Raw genomic sequence first — 18,735 nt, forward strand, 5'->3', positions numbered from 1 at the left:
TTTCGCAAGAGATTACACGATTTTCTCACTTTTCTCTATTCCGTGGCCCTGGGTTGCACCACGATTTTTCACCAAGACCTCTCTAATGCTTTTCTTCACTTGACTGTACACCGCTCTTTCAGCAAAAGAGTATGCAGAAACAAACGCTCATTGTGGTTGAGTCTTCATTCAAGTTTGGTTGCGCCGCATTTCTCGCATGGCAGCAAATTGAGACCTCAAGGCACCACTGAAACAGATGCTTGACTAGCTTCCTGAGCATGTGCCAAACAATTATTGACAGGCGATATTTTCGTGATGACAAAAGTTGTCCTGCCGAGGCAGAACGGAGATATGTCGTTAACTGCTACAACAGTGCACGAAACACAAAATGAGGATTCTTATGCAAACCCCAACGCAAGGCTTAATTTTCAAACAGAAGGTCTCATTCCGAGATGTTTCGCATTCTCTGTGGGAACAAAAATAGTCGAGCAATGTTTTGGCATACTGCGTGCGGCGCGACTGCGGAATCAGTGTGGCCGCCTTCTCGGGACTGGGCACGCACTGATAACAAATGCATAAGCAGTTCTACACAGGCGGTACTGATAATTTTTTGTAGTCTGGCTGCGCATGACACGCTAAAATTAATCTAAGCGTGCAGCACACTCAGTGGGTTACTTTTCATAAGGCATTTTTGAAACAGACGCTATCCACCTGGCATGCATTTTGAGTGGGAGAAAAGCAAAAAAAAACCACAATCCTTCATTTAGTGAGGATTTTCATAAGCGGTCTACGCTGTAGATGGCTGCACTGGTCCAAACTGCTAGGTTTGATAATGAACAAAGAATGGAGAACGTACAGATACGTTAATGACAAAGTGTTAAACAGGTTTACCCACCACTTTAGAACCAATGCTTTGTATAAGCAATTTTCCTAACGTTTTGAGTGAATTATTCCTCCTTAACTGCTTGTTCTGGCACCTGCAGGAATCACTAGTAGAAGGTTGGCCTACTTAGCTGTTTCAATGACCTCTCCACTCATACCAGTCATAAAGACTGTGATATAGATCCTATAAATGTTGCAAAAATAGGAACATAAATAGCCCGGGGTGAGCCGTAGCTGCTGCAACGGGAAATAGTGACATTAAAATACAAATCCCAGGTTATGTCTAAATCTGAATATTAAATATAGTAGAATTCTGGCTTTACAGGGTTTTAATCTACCACTGAGCTTTAATGGTCCGAAAGATGGAACATAACTAAGCAGCATAGAATGTACAGAGCTCTGCATTCTAGATAAAACCATTACCCACCCAAGCCACGTTCAGCCATAACACAATGGAAAAAATTCATGGATTTGCATACTTTCCACGTAAAAAAGAAAAAGAAAAGAAGCACGTGCTTCCTGCACCAACTCCGCTAGTCCTCCATGAACAAACTTGGAATGGTGTGATATTGAGAAGTTAACACATCAAAGCTGCACATGGGCTACAGGAGATGCCACGGTGAAGGGCTCCTATGGCTGTTTAATATGCGCTGACCTAGTAGCAGTAGTAGTAGTAGTAGTAGTAGTAGTAGTAGTAGTAGTAGTAGTAGTAGTAGTAGTAGTAGTAGTAGTAGTAGTAGTAGTAATAGTAATGAACTTTATTTAGTACACAAATTATTCGTCTGGGTCAGCGGCCTGTTATATAGCCACAGGAAAGTATTTCAAATAACATGCTGCAGCCATTGCACGCAGCCTCTATGCTTTAGGGCATTAGAGATGAAATCCACAATGTACTTGGCTAGAAAATCTAAGTTCACTGGCATGTTTATTTCAGATTACGAACAAAGAAAACACCTAGCATAATGTCTGCTAAGCCAAACAGAACAAGTGGTCCCTAAACGTGATAGCCAATCAGGCTCCGCTTGCCAATGCACTCGCCAATGTAGAACCAGAAGATGACCTCCATGCCGATCAGTGTGTTGACTGTGGCCTCCTTGACTGTGAGGTTCTTCCATGCACCGGACTTTGCTGAGCTGATGAGCTGACCGAAGCCACGAAAAACTTCCGGAAATTCACGTGGGGACGGCGGCACCATCTCGACGCGGGCGTACTTCATGAAGGTCTGGAACCTTGGTGTGCCATGCTTGATGATGGCAGCGGACAGGTTCGCCACGGCCTTGGACATGACTGTGAATTGGGCTCCGACTTCCTTTTCAACTGAAATAGGAACAACTTGTCAGAAAACATTGCTGCCTTTTGTTTTCAGGATACCATTTTTGGGAAAAAAAGACAAAGGCTGCATGGTACACACTCACATAATTGCAATAACCTGGAGAAGTAGGCATACAAAAGAAACCAAAAGTGTATAAAGTCAAGAGAACCAAAAAACAAATACTGGTTTCAAGCAGTTGTTTGGAGGTCGCTACAATGCAGCATTCAAGGTTAGGCTACAGTAACTGAGATAGAAGGCTGTTAGGAGGCACAACTTCCGGCGCGCGCGGCTGGCGGAGGCGACCAGGAAGTATCACTGTGAAGAGAGGGAACAGACATTTCCACCCCACGTCACAAATGACCGCACCCCAGGAGTGCGCATTTTTCAATGCAAATATGCGTACCAAAAAGCACCGCGCTCAAGAGTTTTTCTCGCGAGCTCTTCCCCTTGAGGAGGTGGTAGAAAGGCCCTATCGCCCCTAACAGCAATAAAATAAGGAAAAAAAAAAAAAGCTCAGATGCCATATCCCCCAGCCGTGCTTACAATAGAAATATGTCGCCTCAAATGAGCTAGCCATTGGCGGAGCGTGAAAAAAAAAAAAAAAAAAGTTAAGCGTATGTGCCCCTCCAGCACGTCGTCTGCCACACGTTGTGCCATAATGCTTGTTTTGAAAAAAAAAAAAAAAAAAAAAGAATGTCCAGGGTGCAATGGTATCAGCGAGGAGAAAACTTCACTAAAATGAGGAAGCGAATCAGAATGGGAAGTGCTGTTCAACTGCACGACTAGAATTAATAGAGTTACTTAAAAGAAACGCATTACATGTGCAAACTAACTATCGATTGACTTCAAAAGTCGAGAATACGAACTCGAACGGACCTTTATGCCAATTAACTTTTTGTACAAATAGTAACAAAGATGATACGGACTGAGTGGTGGCGAAGTGTGCCGTAGCGACAAATCTAATGCTTTCAAAGCTGTCAATACTGCCAATACTCTCCGAGAAAACTGGCCGAGGCATTTGTTATTAAATAATAAACATGAGCATGAGTGGGAGCTAGTGCGCTGTAGGATTATCTTTATTCCCCGTAAACTGGCTCACAATACAAAACGAAATAGCATTTTTTTTTTACGTACCATGAATAAGCTTTTACCTGGACCAGGTAACAATGGGATGCAAAATATGGATTGCACTTCTTTACCTGAGCAGGGATTGCTGTTACAGAGTGGGGGCCGTGAATAGCAATATGTTTTGTACTTTTGCCTTGATTTCAACCATCGACCTGCGTCTACATCACGAACGGCAGGTTAGAATATATCCCAAAAACGGGAGGTGTGTCAATCCTTTATAAGGCAGTCCTTTAATAGCCTCAAGCCTCGGGTTCAGATGGCATCAACTGTCAGAGGCTAAAGCACACGTACGCCTCACACAATTTTTTTTTGGGGTGGCGTGTCTTTTATTGCTCAAAACAATAATGATGAGGAAAATGTTCATTTGCACAGAACGCGATGAAAAAGGAGTTAGCATGGCGAGCACACACACTGTTCCAAGGCAACCTATCTAGATTACGTCGGAAAATCTAAAAATAAGGGGAACACTGATGCTCCGCTGTAAGACGCTAAAGGCGATGCGCAAAGCGCCGGCAACGCCACCTGTCGCCAAAGCCGCAAAGCGTAGGCGAGCTTGGTCGGGCGCTGTTCATGTCAGCATCTATGCGCGCACGTCGTGTTTTCGTCTTTGGTCGCGGTTTAACAAATATAATGCCGCTGTCAACCTTTAGCAATATCAAGGAAGAATTGCTGCGTAGTTGGGATTTTGAACACACATAAAAATCTTGCCAGGAACACGTTTGTAGTTTCCAGTGATGCTTCACGAGAACGACGGCGGCCGTGAATTGCGGCTGTTCGACGCAGAAAGCAAGCAATCGCACAGAATGACATTTGTTCAGGTTAATGTCATTTTTTCGACGTGCTTCTACACGACCAAAGCTAATGACATTTCCAAATTATGGTAACTGTAATTGATACGCAAGTATTGGAGTGCCTTCAATATGTTGCGAAGATGACGGCGCTGTAAACGAAAGCAGCCTTTAAATTGACATTCATATCTTGCATACCTTGTAACTAACCTCTTGATAGGATTAACAATTGCGAAGTTAGCGGCTGTGTCGGCAGCGTTTGTTTACGAAAGGATACGGAAGGTATGCACGTCTGCGCTCGACTGCAAAATGCGTACGAGGTTCAACAACGTACACTTTCCGCACTAAAGCAAGTGTCAAGAGCAACACGTAAACTAGGCAGTATTTAGTGTACTGTCCGATGGCGCTTTTATAGAACATTCGAGTATCGCCCTGCGGCGCAGCATACTACAGTCCCATTAACTCCCGTATGTTTTCGCCAGATCGTTCGCTCGGCATAATAAGGTCGTCAAAAAATGTTCTAGCTTAGCCTCATCAAAAAAGCATACGGCAAATTCGTAACACTTGCCACATCGGATGCCGCGAGCTTACCTCAATGACGCTGCCCGCGAAGGGCGCTTTGGCCGTGTGCTAGGCCCTAGTCGTCGCTAGGCCTAAACGCCTAAACGGTTTCGAATAAAAGCCGTAGCTGGAAGTGCTTTGAAAATAGTAAATTTCCTATTCATAAACCTGCCTTACTATCAGTTCAATTGTCTCACAAATTGTATTACAGTAGACGGAAGGTGTAACATCGGCGACGCCTTAGCAGCGGAGCTAGAGAACGAAATCGGATGAGCTGCGTCACACCGACGGCAGCTGCTAAAAGCTCAAATTTGCTTGTAATGCTGTTATCACTTCTTCCAAATCTCGTTACATAACAGCGATCCTGAGTAAAGGTAATTGTTTTAGATTCCTTCCTCAAACTAAGCGCGTATTATTTAAGATGAACAGAGCACGCTTTTCTGAAGGTGGCGAAAGAAATCCTCGGCAACACGGCGCCGACGGACCGCGGCAGCAGGAGCAACCTGTTCCGCCCGCGCTGAGTGTGGTGGCTACGGGTTGGCTGGCAGCGATGGGTGCCAGTTTTTTTCTTTTTCTTTTTTTTACGATGCTATTCGGCATATTTCACAGAAATGACTAGCTGCAAAATTATACGAGCACAGTAGTATTTGATGCAGGTGGCACTTTTGTAGTTTATTTTAGGTGTATCTTCTCACCGAGTCTCTGGCGTCAACATAACACATTTCCTCGTTGATCGTATTTGGATGAGTACCTCAAACTGATTCGATACCTGATGTCGTTTTCATCGATTGTCATATTTTCTCGTGTAGCAGCAAACAAATATTTTAAACGAGCGTCATTCGATTGAAAAGGCATTAAATTTGCCGTGTGACAGGGCTGAATGATAACTATGTTTTCAGTGTTTTCTGCTTGTCATTGCACCTTCCGTGAACACTTCTTGTTTAAACTTGGTCGCATCTGCTAGCCGGGAAGGTACAATACACATTAGATATGTGAAACACTTAGAAAGACGATTTTTAGCGCGCATTGACATCGCACAGCACATGGTTGCATTTAGCGTTTCGCCTCCACCTAAACGCAGGGGGTGCGGTCGACTTCAGTCCCGATAACTCGATCCTCCTCAGTAGCCTGGGCCACTGCGGCGGGTTATTAAACAGAAATTTGCCATTATGCGTTTTGAAACTTGTCATGCAATTACTTTGAAGACTAGAGAGAAAACGTAACATGTCAATGCACTAGCTATTCAGACTAAGGGCTCTAGAGCTTGTTATAAAGCGCGCTGTAATTCTGCAGTTGGGCGCGAGGGGGATACAAATGAAATGAAGATGATACTACAATAATAAAATAGGATATAAAATTTAAATCTAATATGCTCTTGGCTAACCTGTGATGCAGCTTTTCAGATATTATCTCTGCTGATATCTCACTCCCCCGTGAAATTACCTACCCCCTCTGCCTTTTTGACGACCGAATATGTGAAATCCATGCTGCACAGGCTGTGGTAAAGCACAAGCATGAAAAATCTGAACTCTTGCTACAGGAGCCCAATATGCGCTATTTTTCTGATGCTCAGAATGCTAATTTGCAGGCTCGCTGGCTTTTCCTGCGGTCGCACCGGTACGAAACCGCTCGCAGTGTCGACGATGCTGCCTAGTTTACTGTAGCAATATATTGCATGTAAACGAAGCAAACGTGTGCCATTAAGCAAAGAAAGAACATTGGTTCATAGGTCAAGGAATGAACGAATTAGCGTGGCGTTGTAATGAACGCGGGGCACTCAAAATGAGCTCCACTTCGTACGCAACCGTGTTGACGCTCGTCTGCAGGAGACACTTGGTGCATATGGAGGCGATGTAGTTCTAGACAGCCGTGATATTGAACACATGTCCACTATTATAAAGTGCGATCCCCTTGCGCGCACTGTCACTGCGGAAGTGCCCACGAGACGCGCACAAACGGCAGATCGCACGCACGCACCACGGCCACGCTTGCCACATGAGGCCCGCCTCGGGTTCCGACGGCCGCCGCTACGCGGCTTTCAGTGGCGCCCCTATTGGCCTCGAGATCGAGCAGAGTCGCCACCTTGCGGCTCAGTGGCGAAACCTACTCAGTGTGGATGCGTTTTCGCGTCGCGTGCCAGCCCGCAGTGATTTACGAGCGCGCATGCGGCGTGTACAGGAGTGTTTTTGTTTCGCAGTTCCTGTGAGCTTTTGCTTACCTATCTGCCTCTTGCAAAATAAATATGAACAGTCTATAACCCCACGCTTCATTAAAAAAAAAATACTTGTCCGTATCGAGCATGTCATGCTTGGATAAGGACATCATCCATCGCGGTCTTCGGCGCTTGAGATCCTTTGACATGCAATGTCTCAAATGAAGTGGTACTGTCGTTACCGCCGTGTCAAAGCAAAACAGGTCGCTGCCGTCAATAAAAGTTAATGCAAACGCTCAGAAATCGCATATTCCCGTTTCTGTTTGGAATACCGCAGCTACTAAAACATATGCCACCGCAGACTGCTTCATATAGCAGAATGCAGTTTGAACAGACCACTCTATGCCTACTATGCCTTCTGTATTCACGATAGAGTTGTGCGAGTATTTTTTTTTTCTGTTTGCTTTTAAACCTCCGTCGCGGTGTCTCAGTGGTTAGGCCGCTCGACTGCTGGTTTCGAGAACGGGGGGATTCAATCACAACCGTTTCAAAAGGCGCTCCTCTGCTGTGGGATTTGACTGCACAATAAACAATCCCACGTGGTAAATGTGGTGTTAATAATGAAAAAAAAAAAAGAAAGGACACCAAAACCAGCCTCTGCAATCATCCGTCATAGCTGATGCCGCTTCCATGCGTTCAACCCGGACCAATATGCTTTTTTTTTTTTTTGTTGAAGGCTTCTGTGCATTCGTAAAAGTTTTAGTGAGCACATTTTGCTTTAGAGAAATGCTCGAATGTTTGAAAAACATATTCCCTGCACCTAATTGTTACACTAAATATTACATAATACACCTAGATTAATGTACTTTACTGGTAGCCTATTATAATCATTAAAATCCCTTTTCGTCCAAGTGCTGTCTTCTGCGTAAACTCGTCGTTTCTGACAAGGGGAGTAAAACAGCTTCACGCGGGCTTAAATATCAGTGTTTAGTTCGGGAATAAATACATCTTTATAGTCGCATGATAAGATGACCTCCATTTCCTTCGGAATAGATTTATATCCGGCATCTGTTTTGGAAGTAACCCTAATATTTTACTTAGCATAAGATTTAGTCACTGCTAAATAATCAGTAATAAAGATATTTTCAGCCTGTAAAATTGCTTTCCAGAGCATGACAGTGCCCATGCGCAGTTTATAACGACGTCGCAGTGAGTAGTTCGTAGTTTGCATTTTAAGGTTACTGAAAATTATTCGCTGATTATTGTAAATTCTCTCACACGGTGAAATTTATTGGCATTGCAAAACGAAATAATTTCACTACTAATTTACTGTTATATATTAACATCACACACATCAGAAATCCCTTATACTTTCCTCGGTTTCAGGAAATCATTTACAGTTAGTGGCGCATGCAGTAATACACTATCACATTCTATGACAGTGGCCGCAAAAAGCATCTCGGCAAATTCAATCCACTCAGCGCTGTACACGTGAACAATCAGCTTTCCTGTGCGGCGAGGTTTCCTGTATAGTGTCGGCGTGATCTCATTTTTGGGGAATACTTGTGCGTGGTTGTCTGGGCCAGAGCTGATGTGCACTCAGTCTAAAGCAACTCGCCATGCAGTGCGCTGCCAGTGCTACATTTAACCAGCTTAATCCTCGAGTCAAGTACGATATAATGAACCAGGCTGCATCGATTCAATCTAAAGTACTGCAGGTATCTGCGTGGGCTTGACACTAAATTCGCTGGTCTCACTCGCATGAGACACGCGCAAACTGTTTAAAAGTCGATCAGAAAAACAAAGCTGTCATTAGGCAGTCCCAAGCATTAGGCGCGTGAGCGCGGGACAGCGCAAGAAATGTGCAAAGTAAATCTAGAAGACTGGTGGTTGCGTGCTTTGTTTTCCTAAAATCCGCTCTTATTCTGCTGCATTGGCGAAATCCTTGGATTTTTTTTCTGCAATATTGCAGAAACACTGCAGAAGACACATTTTCATCGCCAACAAACCCGCCGTAAACTCGGAAGCAGACCTACGCAGCGTGCATTTCTGCGAGCGCCGCCGGTTGCCGATCCACACTACTGGAGTGACGGGGGCGCCACTTCTAGGTCGATCTCGCGGCGAATAGGCGCTGCGCATGGCGTATAGCGTTTAATTTTTTTTTATTTTTACAATTTTTACTCACCGATACTTATCTGCTAGCATTCTCTTTCCATTCTGAGCAGTACATCTCTTAATGCATGTTCATTTTTCAACTATTTGTTATTTAATTGATCAATTGCACACTGAAATTTACTTAATTAGCATCATAGAGCATTGGCTTCCATTACCCCCTTCTTCATATTTTTTTCAATTTCTTTAATTCTCCGTTCAGCTAGCTTCAGTGATTTCGTTAACTCACTATCATCTATCACAAACCACTAACCAATCGGTCATCAATTACTAGAACCAAGGGTTACCACGGTATGATTTCTTTCGCTCAGACCCCCTATTATTTCCGAAGCACGGTGCGGACTACAACTACTACGCCGACGAATTTTCGACCGGAGTATTTGCATAACCTATCGTTTAACACCTAACGCGACTGGTAAAATGAATCACCGTTAAGTGCTGGAGCACACGGCGGTACCTGCCATTGTTTGCACGTGTATATGTACATGTATATGTACACAGGCATGAAAACCAAATGACGAAATGCACATGCAAAAAAGTGACTGTTCTGCCCAAAGCGATAATTATCGCAGATGCCCATTTTTTTCTAAGCAGCCATTGTCCTTACTGTCACAGCACTCAAGTCCATAAACCTGTAAAACACAGATGACGCCATAAAACGCGAGCAACGCTTCAGTGCAGTTCGGGAAGCAGAGTGGAGCACGGTGCTTCTGTAGCAGGTGACGCTCTTCCCTGGCGCAAAGGTCGACAGTAGCGCCGGCGGTCAGCCTGCTCCCAGCGGGCGCGCCGAGGAGATACGGAACTGAAAAGGATCTATAAACGTTGGTCCAGGGCAGCCGCCTCAATCCAGATTGTTATATCATCAGCATATAGCAGCATGTCATGTGACGATTTTATCTAGAACGTTCCCTATGGGAGTTTCACCTGTGTCTTTTTTTTTTTGTGTCATCTATTTTTTTCGTCGTGCTGAACGTGCGGCGTAGCGTAAGCTATGGCGGCTGTGAACGTTAAGAAGTGGCGATTTTTGTTTTTTGCGAGTCGTCCATCTTTGTCATTCTAAACATGTGGCGTAGCATAAGCTATGGGTGGCTGCAGACGTTAAGCGGCTTTTTTTTTTTGTGAGAGTCGTCCATCCTTGCATCCATGAATTGGCAAAAGCATGCGGTCAGCTGCGATCATGACACTGACTGTTAGCATTGTTCCCTTCAAACCACATTTGCAGCTACCCCGCTTTCCAATGATTTTGTGGCAGTGGACTCCGCCTGCCCAAAACGCGGCATGATAAATCGAACCAGGCTTGTGCAATCAAGCCATCACTGGCACTCTGCCAAGTTCACTCCCTGTCACCACAGGAGCTAATACCCAAAGTATAGTAAAAAAATAAACACCCCTGATGTTATCGCTACACAACATCTAGGCGCGCTGCCAATGAGCTGTGGATGGGGTGGGTGAAACGGAGGAATGCGCCACCGACGAAGGCTTTTTTTTTTTTTTTTTTATATTCTCGGCGGCAAAAGTGGATGGAGGGTTCATTATGCGAGTGGGTTGATTACACGACAAATGCGGTACCATCTTTCATGACCGCAAGCGGCGTCTCAAGCTGATTTCTGTATATCGAATTATAAATATATTGAACTATTTCGAGACTCCCTTCGAGTTCGATATATCTGGGTTTGACTGTATTAAAAACAATATCAAGCTCCTTCGTCCACGCATATTCGCACAACTAACTACAGAAAGCCAACAATCGAGGTCGAGCGGTGGGTGCAGTAACATGATGACATGGCCCGCGCTGGACTCTAAAGCCTTCAGCAGCGGCTAACACAGTGCAATCACATCGCAGACGTGTTTTATACCCGGAAGCAATACCAAAATTATTCATGGAGGCGTATTTGAGTAGTGCACTAAGGAATGCGTTGGAGTAGAGAGGGGAATCAGAAGTGGTAACGCAGGTTTTGTCCTTTGTAGCTATGCAAATGTTGCCGTTCACAAGAAGTTTTGGCAGCACAGTGCTGCTTTGTAAGTAAAATGGGAATCTAGGCAGCGTGCACAAGTGCATCGTCCATTCTTCCGTTTTTCTTTTTTTTTTTTTTTTTTGCTCTGACTGTGAGCAAATAGCCCGAAAACTACAGCCCTAAACTGACTAAGCTAGTACGACGGCAGCAGCCGCAGTACCGCTGTAGGCTCGCTCAACCCTTCAACATGGCGTTGCGTAGCGTGGTTCGCTGAAGGTCTGATAGATGGCAGCAATTTCGCATAAGGTATATAGACCGATTGCCGTCACCCAAGCGCTTAAATGAATGTGTGTCCAGGTTCTACGGGAAAGGTTACAGAGATGGGCTAAACTGAAAAGGGTTCTTAAGGAGTTTCTGGCTGGTTCATGGACTGGGCGGCAAATTGAAGATAACTGCTATGTTCTGACTCATTGCATTGAGATTGCCGAGCAGACTCGTATCTCACTGTGTGTGGCCTTTCTAGACATTTGCAAGGTGTATGACAGTGTGCACATTTCCACCCTTTGATGTATACTGAGGGAAATAGGCCTTGGTGACGAAGCTACGCAGCTCCTTGAGGTCCTGTACACAGGCTTAATAGTAAAGGTGGAATGGGCAGCATCAAACGGGGTCTTCGATAGAGGTGCCCCTTATCACCACTACTTTTATGCTATACGTGGTGGGGGTCACACAGAAGCTTAAGGCTTCACAGTGTGGTTTCACGCTATGGCACAGAGAGCAGGTGCAGCAGGTGGTGCGGCAGATCCCTGCGCTAATGTATGCGGATGACATTGCCCTCTTTGCAGACAGTGCGGACGATCTACAGAGGCTTTGATGCAGGACCTCAGGCCTGCAGCTTAACCAGTCTAAGTGTGGTGTGATGGTATGGGGAGTGGTGTCTGCAGGGCAGAAGTGTACATGTGCATCGAATATTTAGGGGAATCCCCCAGGATGGAGTAAATTTGTAATAATGGAGTAATTGCCCATTGGCATCCAACCAAGCACAGCCATACGGCTACAAAGGAAAGCTGTAAAGCTTACTCAGAAACTTCGTAATTAAAGAAAAATTAGTCCTGATCCGGGAATCAGACCTGGGACCACCGCCTTTCCGGGGCAGTCACTCTACCGACTGAGCTAACCAGGACGGCCAGCAGATCAGACAGTAGGGCGAGCACAGGCGGCACTCTGCAGATGAGTCTTATGCAAGCACTCTGGTTGTTTAATAGGTACGAAGTGGTGAGGGGGCTTTGGAAGATGGTGGCCGTCTCGGGGTTGACTTACGGCAACGCAGTATTGTGCGTGTCCGCTGGAACGAGAAAATTTCTCGGGAGATGCCAAAGGGATGCTGGTAGGCTTGCCCTTGGTGTGCAGAAACATGTCGCGGTGGAAGCCATCCAGGGAGAAATAGAATGGCCTGGCTTTGTGGTGCAGGAGGCTGTGATCAAATTTCTTTTTGAGCAGAGGCTCGCATGTTTAAAAGACGCACATCTTGCCCGTCAAGTGTGGACCCATGCCTTTACACCAGCTGCACCACCCGCTGGACAAAACGGGCATGGGGTCTTTGCGAACGGTACAGTCTCCTAACTATCTGCTTGAAGTTCCAGCGGACTGTCGAGTGGGTGCAGGCAGCTGGCGCTATATGTCGAGGCGAAACAGGTCATTAAGAAGTGGAGTACCTCGACAATTCTCTATTAGCAGCAGACTACTGGTGGAGACACACTGCGATGCGCACAGAACACGTGTGTGGCGGGCTTGTTTCACTGTCAGTCTTCGGACTGAATGTCCTTTGTGCGATGCGATGGAAGAAACGCTGAAACATGTGGTAATTGAATGCACGGAACTACAAGCTGACGCGATCACCACTTAACTGGCGGATGCGCTTGGATTCGGACAGGCATGCATTGCTCTAGAAAAGACACTGCTTGGCGACCTGGTGGCACTCGGACACATTGTGTTGCAGTTACGTGTTTTCACCACTTGTGTTGACACCATTGTTGCAACGAACAGATAGTTTATGACCATAACTTTTCTTTTTTTCTTTTTCTGGTTTAATCATGCGGCATGCCTCATGAACCAAGCGGTACACAGGGTATGCCACCATCACCACCACCATTGTTATGCTTAGCCGCCGTCACAAACCATGCAAACATCCGCTTGTCTATCCCCAAGCACATACCTGAAGCAAATTTGGTGTAAAAAAGTAGTGATGACCAAATGTCATTTTATTGCAAAATTCGAGCTGCAAGAATTCAGCGGTAAAACTGGAAGAAGCATGCTACGGGGCGCACGCAATTGTGCAACGCACTGCATGTGCTCCATTAGCCCGTTTGGTCCGTTCGTTTCACCTGCCCTGCGTGAACTGGTTCACGTGGTGCTGCACTTCGCCATTTGTTTCAGTGATGCAACATGGCGCCCTCTGCACCACGTCGTTCGTTTCAAAAAGTGTAGACGTCGTGCAGGTCAAGTTCACGAAAGTTCACAAAACTAAGCACTTCCTCAGCGGCCAGTGCCGAAACGGTGCAGCTGCAGCCGCCGCATGAAAGCAGATGACAGCTTGCGTGACGATGGCTTGCGTGTTGTGATCATAGTCAGTGAGAACGGCAGTGCCCATGTATGCCCCCCCCCCCAAAAAAAAAAAAAAAAACAAAAAAAAACGACGCGTATTTCAAGCCATGCCTATAACAAGTAAGCACTTCAATCGTGATCAGTAAAAGTTGTATGCACTTCGTGCCAGCTGTCGCATGGTGCACATGCTAGAATCGCGTTCTTGTTGACAAGTGGAATAATTAACTGAGGTCTTTTCGCTTGCAACGCGCAGGCCAAAAGCATTGTGACTGGTTAATGGCAAAACTTCCTTGTCATGTGCTATTTTAAAATTAATCAAGTTAACTGAGACGTTGGCATCGATTGACGCGAGTTACCCACAGCCGACCGCAGCTTGTTGGCGACGCCAACGCTAGCGGACGATCCGGCCTGCGCTCTACCATTCGTTTAGGAAGCTGCCGGTGCCGATGCTGCAGCTGAACCGAACGGACCTGTGTTCCTTTACTTTCGAACGGTCGGGATTATCAAACGCACTTGGTTTTATCGTCCAAACCTGGCGAGTAAATAAACAATACTCAGCTTGCAAAAGTTACAATCCGGCCTGCACAGGCAACTAGTTCGAAATTGTGAAAGGTTGGAAAGATTTCTAGCCTGCACTGTTCTGCACGTCAACTAGCTCGCTTATGAACGCTGGCGAGATATGGCCACGCCGGTTGTCCTTCGTTTAGAAGACACGGCGAATATATAACGCTTTCAGAGTACATAAGGGTGCGCCAGCGGCGGGGAAACGAGAGGAGAACCGGCTTACAATGTAAGATATTGTTAGAATCTGCGACCTACAGAAAACCGTCGGTGTGCTGATGAGTCAAAGCAACAATACGCGCATCACATCGTGACATCCAGAACTGCGAAGCAGCGTTTTGGCAGCAAAGTATCTTCTGGACGTAAAACCATCAAAATTATTTCAACAGTCATAGGTACAAAACTCCAAAACTTACCAAATGACTTCGGAAACCGACCTCACGTCCTCTACGCAAGGGCAAGGCCAGCGTGGTGTTAGGCGCGATTGCAAGCCCTAACATGTGTGTCTGCTGTGGCGCTAGTAAAACAAGCTTTAATTACACATTTAAATGCTTATAATAACAAAATATTTATACATATTTTATTGTTGTTTTATTGTATAAGTGAAAGGGCATTTAATGTTTAAAAAGTTGTCTGCACGATTGAAACTTTCACTATCATCATTTTTGCTCAGCGCGCCATTCACAGCGCAAACAAATGTTGGCTGTTCTTTGAGGTACGTGTAAATTATTAGGAAGGTTGAATTATTCGGTCGTCGTTACAATAGTCGCAGTATATACAAAATTCTTCTGTATTTATTGAAAATCAGTCGTATGCAGTGAGTTACAAGGGCGGGTTGACAGGCTAGTTCGAAAGAAGCGGTTGTGATGTGCTGGTCTTTGTCTTACTTCAGATTGTAATGCGCGGGAAATCGCCAGGTGTAGTGCTCAGTAAAATATGTCCCATCTAATCATTTATTAGTTTTTTGGTGTAGAAAGTCCCCTCGCCAGCGTAGTTTCGTTTCTGCTGTACTGTGAGGTATGCTATCAGATAAGACGGTGCTGGCACACTGCCAGAAACAATCTGCCTGCCGCACTGTTTCACTTTGTGTGCGGTTCGAGGCTGCAAAACGTTGCTGCACGTTTTAATCGGTACTTTAAATGCAAAAAAAAAAAAAAGCAAGTTACATGAAATGCGAACTAAATATGGCGCCTATAATCAACATTAGGGCAGACTCCCCTCGTCATTGAATATAGCCTAAACAACGCTGTATCGAGGGGTGCAGTTTTCTCGCATCATTAATGCATTCCTTGAAATTTTTCAACAATCTGTTCACACAAGCTACAGTAGGAACCCATCTCTGCATACCTGAGCTTGCAACATTAGTCCACAAAGCTGCTGATTTCTGCACAGGAAATTTAAGTTGAGGCTGCATGTTCAACTGCCTTCAGAAGCAGCAGAGCACTTGAATAAGTGGTTGCGGTTCGAAGGCTGGCCAAGCTTCGGAAAGATGGCTGTTAGGTCAGGGTGTAAAGCTAGAGCACAACTTGACTAACTAAGCAGCACAAAAAAGGAGGATGATTAGGAGCATTAGAGACGGCAGGCTAAGTACCGACTCTGACTAGTACCTTTGTGATTCTTCATGCATGGCCCCAAGGCTGTCCAGCAGTCCCAAACATTACGTAGATTTCTCTGGGCTACATCATCCACTTGAGGTAGTCTGACAGGCCTTTTGCAGGTGGTGGTGGCAACAAGCTTAACGCAATTGATGCCTCGTATTGGGCAGCTTGTTGCGATAGGTTTGGTTCATGGGACTTCATGTCCCAAAGCGACTTGGATTGTAAGGGGCAGTAATGGAGGGTTCAGGATAATTTCGAGCACCTCGATTTCTTCATGCACCGAAATTGCTCAGCGCATAGCCGCCTTGCATTCTGCTTCTATCTAAATGCGGCCGGTATAGAACACAGGTCTTCCGGTTCAGTAGTTCTTGAGCTAATATGGGGCAGGGTGTGAAAAGAAGAGGCTCATGGCCAGGGCAGTGCGCAAAAAATTACAATGGTACTGAAGTCAGTTTCGGCATTTATGCTTTTGTGCTTTTGTTTCTACATTTTTATCATTGTTCCGATTTTTTAATGCTTAATGTGTCAAGATAAATAATTGACTCGACAACAGAAGATAATAATAATCAAAAGTATATATGCATAGGACCTCGCTATACTTGCGGACAACTTTCTGTGACTATGCAGCCAAAGCTGTAGAGCTGAAACGCGTTAGTTCACTGCACAGCGAAATATAGTCTCTTGGGAAAATTCACGGGTTGTTCTCTGGAGTAACGTACTTTTGCACAATTCACATTATTATTACGTCGAGATCACACTACGATACAGTCCAGTGCAATGTTAGTGTAGAGCATTGTAGCATCGGTACAATAAGCGGTGCAAATGCTGATGGCTGTCCATCTGTTGGGAATCCCACGGAGCATACGTAGACTGCCTTCTGCGTGTGCCCGCCGGTTTCTATGCGGTTTCACAATGCACGTTTTGATAATGTACCTAGTGGGGGATATTCATTAACTGTGCCTTTGTGTTCACTTAGGCCTTTAGCGGTGTAAACAAACACATTTATGTGTTGTTTGCAGCTGGAAAACTATTACATCAGGTCAAGATGGGGTTGAAATTGAAACCGTAACTGAGGCCAGATAAGCCAGAACTACTTTGTATAGTAATAACGTAATGAATGCCCACCCCCGTATCCTTGGCTACACACAAAAAATACCCGAAGTATAGCTATGCAGGCTTGGAGTTCACCAAATATGCCAGAACTACTTTGTATAGTAATATCGTAATGGATGCCCACCCCCATATACTTGGCTACACACAGAAAATGCCCCGAGTATAACTATGCATGCTTGGAGTTCTCAAGATATGCCAGAACTACTTTGTATAGTAATACCGTAATAAATGCCCGTCCCCGTATCCTTGGCTACACACAGAAAATGCCCCGAATATAGCTATGCATGCTTTTAGTTCGCCAGATATGCCAAAACTACTTTGTGTAGTAATACCGTAATGACTGCCCGCCCCCATATCCTTGGCTACACACGGAAAATGCTCCAAGTATAGCTATGCATGCTTTTAGTTCACCAGATATGCCAGAACTACTTTGTATAGTAATATCGTAATGAATGCCCACCCCCATATACTTGGCTACACACAGAAAATGCCCCGAGTATAACTATGCATGCTTGGAGTTCTCAAGATATGCCAGAACTACTTTGTATAGTAATACTGTAATAAATGCCCGTCCCCGTATCCTTGGCTACACATAGAAAATGCCCCGAATATAGCTATGCATGCTTTTAGTTCGCCAGATATGCCAAAACTACTTTGTGTAGTAATACCGTAATGACTGCCCGCCCCCGTATCCTTGGCTACACATGGAAAATGCTCCAAGTATAGCTATGCATGCTTTTAGTTCACCAGATATGCCAGAACTACTTTGTATAGTAATACCGTAATAAATGCCCGCCCCATATACTTGGCTATACACAGAAAATGCCCCGAGTATAGCTATGCATGCTTGGAGGTCTCAAGATATGCCAGAACTACTTTGTATAGTAATACCGTAATGAATGCCCGCCCCCCATATACTTGGCTACACACAGAAAATGCCCCGCGTATAGCTATGCATGCTTGGAGGTCTCAAGATATGCCAGAACTACTTTGTATAGTAATTCCGTAATGAATGCCCGCCCCCCGTATCCTTGGCTACACACAAAAAAGGCCCCGAGTATAGCTATGCATGCTTTTAGTTCGCCAGATATGCCAGAACTACTTTGTATAGTAATACCGTAATGAATGCCCGCCCCCCATATACTTGGCTACACACAGAAAATGCCCCGCATATAGCTATGCATGCTTGGAGGTCTTAAGATATGCCAGAACTACTTTGTATAGTAATACCGTAATGAATGCCCGCCCCCCGTATCCTTGGCTACACACAATAAAGGCCCCGAGTATAGCTATGCATGCTTTTAGTTCGCCAGATATGCCAGAACTACTTTGTATAGTAATACCGTAATGAATGCCCGCCCCCCATATACTTGGCTACACAAGAAAATGCCCCGCGTATAGCTATGCATGCTTGGAGGTCTCAAGATATGCCAGAACTACTTTGTATAGTAATTCCGTAATGAATGCCCGCCCCCCATATACTTGGCTACACACAGAAAATGCCCCGCGTATAGCTATGCATGCTTGGAGGTCTCAAGATATGCCAGAACTACTTTGTATAGTAATTCCGTAATGAATGCCCGCCCCCCATATACTTGGCTACACACAGAAAATGCCCCGCGTATAGCTATGCATGCTTGGAGGTCTCAAGATATGCCAGAACTACTTTGTATAGTAATACCGTAATGAATGCCCGCCCCCCGTATCCTTGGCTACACACAATAAAGGCCCCGAGTATAGCTATGCATGCTTGGAGTTCTCAAGATATGCGAGAACTACTTTGTAGAGTAATACCGTAATGAATGCCCACCCCCCGTATCCTTGGCTACACACAAAAAAGGCCCCGAGTATAGCTATACATGCTTTTAGTTCGCCAGATATGCCAGAACTACGTTGTATAGTAATACCGTAATGAATGCCCGCCCCCGTA

General features: G+C 45.1%; 2 protein-coding genes across 5 annotated transcripts in view; one reads left to right on the forward strand and one right to left on the reverse strand.

The window, feature by feature from the left end:
- Window positions 1-1,752: 1,752 nt before the first annotated feature.
- On the reverse strand, window positions 1,753-14,649 carry LOC146172846 (ATP synthase F(0) complex subunit g, mitochondrial-like). Its single transcript, XM_084584921.1, has 2 exons — window positions 14,511-14,649; window positions 1,753-2,178 (listed from the first exon to the last, which is right to left on the reverse strand). The coding sequence occupies exon 2, from the start codon at window positions 2,144-2,146 to the stop codon at window positions 1,856-1,858; it is 291 nt and encodes a 96-aa protein (XP_084441047.1). The 5' UTR covers window positions 2,147-2,178; window positions 14,511-14,649; the 3' UTR covers window positions 1,753-1,855.
- Window positions 14,650-14,757: 108 nt separating this feature from the next.
- LOC146172847 (uncharacterized) overlaps window positions 14,758-18,735 on the forward strand; it is a 47,917-nt gene continuing 43,939 nt past the window's right edge. For 3 of the 4 annotated variants that reach the window (XM_084583660.1, XM_084583664.1, XM_084583662.1), the window contains exon 1: window positions 14,758-14,809. The gene's annotated coding sequence lies outside the window, so the exon portion shown is untranslated. The remainder of the gene's footprint in view (window positions 14,810-18,735) is intronic. The other variant, XM_084583661.1, reaches the window with a different exon arrangement.

This window comes from Amblyomma maculatum, chromosome 11 (genome assembly GCF_055883805.1).
Source record: "Amblyomma maculatum isolate TAMU_Amacu chromosome 11, ASM5588380v1, whole genome shotgun sequence".
Classification (NCBI taxonomy): Eukaryota; Metazoa; Arthropoda; class Arachnida; order Ixodida; family Ixodidae; genus Amblyomma; species Amblyomma maculatum.

Bases quoted from the DNA above. Each gene is read 5' to 3' on its own strand.
- LOC146172846 (XM_084584921.1), bottom strand. From the start codon at position 2,146: ATGTCCAAGGCCGTGGCGAACCTGTCCGCTGCCATCATCAAGCATGGC.